Source organism: Azolla caroliniana, unplaced genomic scaffold (assembly GCF_043228905.1).
Source record: "Azolla caroliniana isolate FFs.n. ecotype wild unplaced genomic scaffold, voAzoCaro1.0.p SCAF_3, whole genome shotgun sequence".
In the NCBI taxonomy this organism is placed as follows: domain Eukaryota; kingdom Viridiplantae; phylum Streptophyta; class Polypodiopsida; order Salviniales; family Salviniaceae; genus Azolla; species Azolla caroliniana.
This window is the reverse complement of record NW_028230438.1, coordinates 14351066-14358630: the sequence shown is the minus strand read 5'-3', so window position 1 is coordinate 14358630 and position 7565 is coordinate 14351066. Positions and strand designations below refer to the sequence as shown.

At 36.4% G+C, this 7565-nt stretch overlaps 1 protein-coding gene across 1 annotated transcript; it reads right to left on the bottom strand.

The window, feature by feature from the left end:
• Positions 1–1786: 1786 nt before the first annotated feature.
• Positions 1787–7003, bottom strand: EMB2775 (ATPase family associated with various cellular activities (AAA)). The gene is made up of 11 exons (XM_087316649.1): positions 6842–7003; positions 6615–6725; positions 6486–6518; positions 6016–6184; positions 3349–3530; positions 3122–3258; positions 2842–2940; positions 2681–2750; positions 2529–2603; positions 2388–2433; positions 1787–2302 (listed from the first exon to the last, which is right to left on the bottom strand). The coding sequence occupies exons 1-11, from the start codon at positions 6923–6925 to the stop codon at positions 2244–2246; spliced, it is 1065 nt and encodes a 354-aa protein (XP_087172775.1). The 5' UTR covers positions 6926–7003; the 3' UTR covers positions 1787–2243.
• Between the last annotated feature and the right edge of the window lie 562 nt (positions 7004–7565).

Genomic DNA, 7565 nt, shown 5'->3' with positions numbered 1-7565 from the left:
AATGAATCTAAACATGTTAACTTCATGAATACAACTAAATGCATCACTGACAATGTTTGCAATATCATACAGAAAAATTGAAGTCTTAAATGAGTTCTACTTATCTTGCCTTACGACCCATGAGGTCTTGCTGGTCACAACAATATTTGAGGATTGGTGGTCCATAATTATCACAAAACGATGTCCATATACATAATGTCTCCATGACTTATGTGCATGTATAACTGCAAATACTTCTTTTCTTGGACTAAGTACCAATACTAACTAGGAAAAAGTTTCTTATTCTCAAATGCAACAAGTTTGGCATCTTGATACATAATCACTTGCATCAGTCTCAACCTCATAAGGTTTTTGATGGGTCTGGTAAGTTATACATGTTATACTATAATTTAGCTTTAATTATATACTTGTTGATCATCTAATCAAAAGTTGTATTGTTCCAATTTATTCTCAAGAATACTTAAAACATGTTTATTGCTTTTCTTTTATGCATTTACAGTTTACATTATGTCCTTTCATTACACAATGAACCTCAATAGTCACGTCCACAACCATTTCATGATTTCTCTAGGCTATGTCCTACGTCTTTAATGATGCCTGAAGTAGGGTTCCCCATCCTTGTTGGAGCCCATCTTCTCCATTGATCAAGAGTAGATGAGTCTCCATCACATTTGCCCAACACTCTTAGCAAAACACTTCTTCAAGACCCTACAATTTGTCTAACATGTTGTGCCAAGAAGCATCAAATTGGGGCCACATACAATCCATCAAGTTAATGGTGTCTATTTCAAGAGATGTCACCAAATCTCGTTCTTGCTAGGACATGAGATTGATCCTGCATTGTTCCAACAAGTAATGCACATCATGATGTCACCTGATAGGTTAATAGCAGCAGCACCTGATGAGCTTAGCATTACTGCACGGGAAGGTTAAGGCATGAACATCAAGTGGCAGGGCATGCTTAGCCTTGAGAACAAGCCAAGTGCATCACCATTTGATTGTGCACCTAAGCTGCTTTCTAATACTCCTCCAATATCACACTGTACATTTTAATGTATTCAGTGAAAGGAGAATCAAAGCTTCCAAACTTCCGAATGTGAAGTTCTAACAAAAAAATAAGTTGAATCTAAAGACAAACAAAAACACAAAAGCGTTGTCAATTGCAGAAGTTCAGCAAACATGCATAATCTACCATAGTGAGTTAATTGGAAGGCTCCACAAAGGTTTATTAGCACAATCCAGATGTTACTTCAGTCATACTTTGCTCAAGTATGGTGAAGGCATATAAAGATTTACTATGTTATGTGCTCAATCCACTCCTTTTCGCCATGCTGGTAAATTAGCTTATTTGTAGACACCGTTTACCGAGTTACATGCAACCATTCTTATATCCTAGCCTCCTTGGCTCAAGAGATTATTAGATGGGAGGAGAGCTGCCTCTAGGCTCCATATGTTAATTTGAGGAAATTAATTTTCTATTATTGTTTATTGTGACAATAAATACGGACAAGTCTGATGATATCAATTATAACTGCAAATAAAACAAACAATAATATTAATGCTGTGAATCTTACCTTTTTCTCATGTTCACGTCACATAAACATGAGAAAGAAAGAGGAAAACCAACTTTGAATACTACAAAAGCAAGATAGCTTGAGAATGTTTATTCCAAACCTTGCAATTAACAATGAAGATGCGGCATGAAGTTGGACTGGTTTCTCCTAATTGTTGCCTTCTTATTACTTTCATGCAACTTTGCTAAAAATGTCCAACTCTAACTCAAAAAGATGTTTAATGTTTCAAATTTTGAATTCATAACCTATAGTTGTGGAGGAAAATATGTACATCCCCATGGAGACTAAAAATGGCACTTTTCATGAAAAATCGCAGCAAAATTGTTCGAAAACTTTCGAACCAAAACTACCAACACTTAGAAAGAGACCATACTGTGAAAAGAGGGCTACCTTTCCTATGACACGGCATGAATGTCTGATGCTATAATATGCCCAAGCTAAGACAATGTCCTTTCTGAACATGGAAAGAATGTTTCATGGCCAGCAGTAAAGCATCTGTGATGGTTGTGAATGAAGTCATTTGTAACTTTTTTAAGTACCATGGTCTAAACATATCCATTAGTTGGTACATATTGAAGTAACCTTCGTGTGACTGTTCTGCAGCCAGCTGAATGTAACCCTTCCATCGAGTATCACTATAGCTCGTTGATGTGCATATCCCACTTTAATTCAGCCAAATGTTGCAATTAGGAATCTTTTGTATATGCTCATAAACTTAGCAACAAATGCTGGAAAACAGTAGTACAAAAACTTCTATAAGCAAGAATGTAGTCTAGTATGATAATTGTTACTTAAAACGATCAAATCATATACCTTCCAGATGAAAGATAGGCTTCTGGCCAAGCTGCATTCTATGTTCCTGGACAAGAAAGCAGATATCCACCAACTTAATAAAATGTAGTTTACAGCATTCTAAAGATAATATCAAATTTTGCTTTAAAAATAAATGTTTACATAATAAGCTGCCCAATGACACACTTCATGTTTCAACTCAGAATCCAGCTTCTTCATCAGTTCTAATAACAACCTCTGAAACAGTTGAAAGTCCATTCAGATGGCTAGAACCACTATAACCATAGTAAAGTCTACTCTTTAATGCAAAATACCTTGAGAACTATTTCAGGTGGAATACAGTTGACAAGGAGCTCATACAATTTTCCTCGTACCAAGAATAGCCTGAACACCCACAAATTACAGAAACATTAAATGGTTTCAATAACTTGAATTGCTTTGTATATTGAAAGTAAAAACAAGCTCAGACACATGCCTTTTAGGGCTTTGTTCATTCACAATGTCAGATGCAATCTCCACAATATATTGCTCCCAATCAGTTGTTTGAACCACTTGATTATCTGTGAAAGGGTACCTAAATCAAACCTGATATCAGTTGGTACCCATGCAGAAATTCATTGCTCAATCCACAGACCACAAATGTAAAGCGTATTTCAATCATGCACCTAAACTCTATCTTCCCCATTCTTATGATATTCACAGAATCTCATCACTCTACTACAGAATAATTGAAAAGCGAAAAAGTAAGAGCTTACTGGTGTACTTTACATGCCTCCAGCGAAAGGATTGCCCTTCGCAGGTTCCTATTTGCAGTAACAGCTATTCGAGCAGCAAAAGGCAATGGAAGCTGTAGCCCTTCTTTTTTAGAAACATGTTGAAGCACTTTAACAATCTGTAAATAAAGCAATGATTAAGTATTTGGCATGTAAAATGAGAAAAAATACGACAATAAATTACTGAAAAGTCAAAATTCAGTACTCACCTCCTCTTTGGAGGGTGCACTTATCCTAACATTCAAGCAACGTGAACGAACTGCCTCTATAACTTTCGATGCACTATTACAACATAAGATTAACCTGCATGCTGAGCTGTATTTCTCCATGGTACGACGAAGTGAATGTTGAGCCTCTTTTGATAGTCGATCCACTTCATTTAGCACAAGCACTGCCACAAGATAATAAAGTCAGTACTTAAAATACTGTTAAGTAGACGTATGCAGTTATTCCAAGCATAAGCACAGGATCATAAAGACAGATATGAACGTACAAACTTTAAAGGAGGTAGAAATTATTATTCCAAGATAACTGATACATTTTTGAGCATATATTCATGAACGAGTTTAGAAGCCGGCCAGCAGTTTGTCTATCCCAAGTATAAAGTCAATAATTAAAATTGGAGTTTATCTCAAGAAGAGTCTGCTTGCCAAGAGACATATTCACTTCTGTATATTCATGACTAACATATACATACTACAAGCCAATCCATATTTATTAAGAAGTCTGAAGATACTGAGATCATAGAATCCTGCAAACATATGGCAACAGGTATAGTTGAAGGAAACTCAAAACATTAAATACTGTAAGCATTTTGATTTTGATGCAAGTACAGAGATCATAGAATCCTGCAAAAATATGGCAACAGGTGTAGCTGAAGGAAACTCAAACATTAAATACTGTATGCATTTTGATTTTGATGCACGTGTGCAATTATTGCTAATAAATATGTTTATCCATGGAAATGGGAAAAGATCCCTAATTAGTAATGAGAATGATTTTATGTTTGCTAAAAAGACGAATAGCTACTACCCATGAATGCAGCGTTAGCGCATATAAAACCATTTTAATTCTTAAGAGTTTTGAGCTTTTTAGTGGTACCTTCTATTTATGAAGGATTTCCTATTCTTCTGTATTTCATCCACAGAAAAATAGTTCGACATAATTCATAAACTATCCCATACATTTAGAAGAATGTTGAAATTTTACACCATTATCTTTCATGTGAATCATCAAAAATTACCTAGATTAATGCTCACTACCATCAGGAAGATTGATCTCATGACATCTATGAATGTGAACCACAGCTGAAAACAGGGTAATAAGGTTTTCAAGCTAAATTCCAATGATCATCTGAATTTCGATCAACTTGTATTCTTTACGAGGAACAAATCATTATGAGACAATTCATAGATAGTCTTAACTCATTTATAATTCACGGAAAAAAGAGAAAAATATACGTTGACATCTTAAGAGGCCAAACAAGGGTGAGAGAGAGAGAGAGAGAGAGAAAGAATGAATGATATATTAACGTCTTTTAAGAGGCCAAAATGGCCTATAAGACCAAATAAGAGATTACATCTTAGGTGCTGTCTCGTCTTTGAGAACAACAAACCAAATAAAATAGGTATTACTCAGTAAATATAAAAGTAAATAAGATAAAAACAGACGAGGGAATCTGTTTCAGCACATGTGACATTCTCAAGTTAGATATATTGTAACTTTTGTCTTTGAAAGATCTCTAGCATAGGTCGATCCAGAATGGAAAGAGAGAGAGAGAATATCAGATTGTATGTTTTAAAACAAATTAATAATATGTGTGACAAGTTATAACAAGAAATAAGGAAAACAGAAAAGTAAGTTGCAATATGAAAGAGAGTGGAGAAACTAAGATGCAACAAGAAAGAGAGAGTGGAGAAACGTAAGTTGCAACCAGAGATAGAGACAGAGAGATATTGTGTTAATGTGTGGTTGTAATATGTCCATGGTAACTTATAATAAGAAAGAGAGTGGCAAAATGAGTCCCCAGCAATCAGAAGAGAGGAAGAGAAAATTTAAAAACAAAAAGAGGAAGTGATGCTAATTGTTGTAAAAACCTCTACTGATGGGATCAAAAAATTAGCATATATTAAAGAGCTGGAAAAGAGATTTTGGAGTACTTTTATAGACAGCCTCAGTCAAAGAGAAGGAATAAACGGGGAACCCTGAAGCCAACGATATTGCCTTTGTGAATGCAAACTTAACCTTGCTCACAGAGATGAAATTTTGAATATAGGCATGATTTATTTATAGGTTTCCATGAGAATGAAGCTCAAAATGGGTCTACCCAAGATCCAGAAAATAGCCCCCTAAATTCTATAAAATCTTTAGTACGAACCACTATATTTCAAAAAGTTCTTTAAAATTATTTTCGGTTTAATGATTTGTATTATTAAAGTTTGATTCTAATTGAGCTCGAAAAATAATTAACTGCAAAGCTTTAGGAATTATTTTGGAATCGATAAACCGTTAAACGACAGGTAAAGGGTTCAGTTCGGTTTGAGCCGAAACCAGGCCGATAGCTAGGTGTGGGCATAGTTTCTTGCAAAGAATGTCAATAAGTAAGGAGTGCAAAATACAACAACATTCAGAAGGGTATGATCTTTGTGTATATAAGAAAAGCTTGTAGGATTTTGTTATTCGAAGATATCCACAGAGGGACATTCACAAGCTTTCATTTGGACAAGTAAATGCATGTAAAAAAACACTATGCATCTGTTTATTTGATAATGAAATGATCGATTATCATATGCTCGTTGGACCACTCATCATCTAATTTTTATCGAAACACGAAAAAATGACAGTATCATAATAATTAAAGAGAATTTGTTGCTAACCTTTAAATCCTTTGTTTCCAGAAATATCTAGAGGCCTACTCTTGGCCATTTCTTTGATGATCTCTTGCACAACATATCTATCTTGAAACCCAGCGTCACTAGGATTGAGCTCCACATGGTAGTTACTGGAGATTGTGGTCAGCTCCACCTCGATTTTACGTGCCCCAGCCTGCAATACAAACCTATTCCAGATCAAAACATGGCTTTTTCTACAACCACTACTACTATAAAAAAATATTCCAGATCAAAGCATCGCTTTTTCTACAAGTTCTTTCATTATTACTACTCGGTTTTATATTCTTATTAACATGCCATATTGCACCCTCGCAATGCTGATGAATGCAATGAAGTTTTCAGAGCTATAAACTGAAGTCAAACAATTAAATCTAATGTTATCTTTTTTGTTAGTCTCGAAGGCACGTACTTGCTGCAAGAGAAGAAAAAGATACATGAAAGGATAGCAACCATACCTCTATTTTCCAGGGCTTGTTCTCCACTTTGATCTGATGGAATAAACAAAGAGATCTGAGAATCCACAGTCAACGAAAAGAACTAATATAAGTTGTAGCCACCTAGAAGCAGAAGAAAGTGGAGGATACCTTCTCAACGCCGGCACCATACATCTCTCGAAGCAACGCCATGATAAGGGTCTTCTTTCCTGCTCCGGAGGGACCATAGAAGAGGAGGTGGGGGCAATCACCCTGACCCACCTGCAGGCAGCGGAAGAACAACAACCATTACAGTTAAATCAATCAGACGAGAAGGGAAGGGAAGGGAAGGGAAGGGAAGGGAAACAATGAGAATGAGATGAAAATAAAGTCCATACGAGGCTCTTGAGGTGCAGAGCTTCCTGGACGTGCACCATCATCTTGTCCAGCGAGTGAGGCCGGTACTTGTCTACCCACAACATGATATGATATGATATGATGCCACTCACTCACTCACTCACTGTGTCTTACCTCCTCCTGCCCCCGCCTCTGCACACTCACGGGCTATGGCAGCGGGAAGCTCTGCTCCAAACACTCACACTCACACTCACTGTAAAACAAAGCGTCTGCTTCTTTCTTTCTGTGTGTGTGTGTGTGTGTGTGTGTGTTTGTTTGTGTGAATCTACCGAAATTAAGGAAAGGAAAGGCCTTCTTTCCTTTAAGGGGAAGGGGAGAGGGACAACCAAAAATATACGTATACGTATACGTATAACGTATATGTATATGTATGTATGTACATACACATATTTGAGCACACACGACTGAATGAATGTTAAGAGTTTAGGGTTTGGTAGGTGTAGTAATCGTGGGTAGTAGTTGATTGTTGCAAGACGGAAATGTGTGTGTGTGTGAGAGAGAGAGAGAGAGAGAGTGTTCAGATTGGTAATGGTTTGAAAACAACGCCGAATGTTGTTGACGATGGAGCATTGTACATCAAAGTGCAATAATATCCACACTATCCACGGGAGTGCCATGTGTTGGACTAGAGTATGTTCCAGATGAGTAATATGGACGGGGACGAGTCAGAGTATAATAATATAAGTTGTAGCATAATTATTAGTT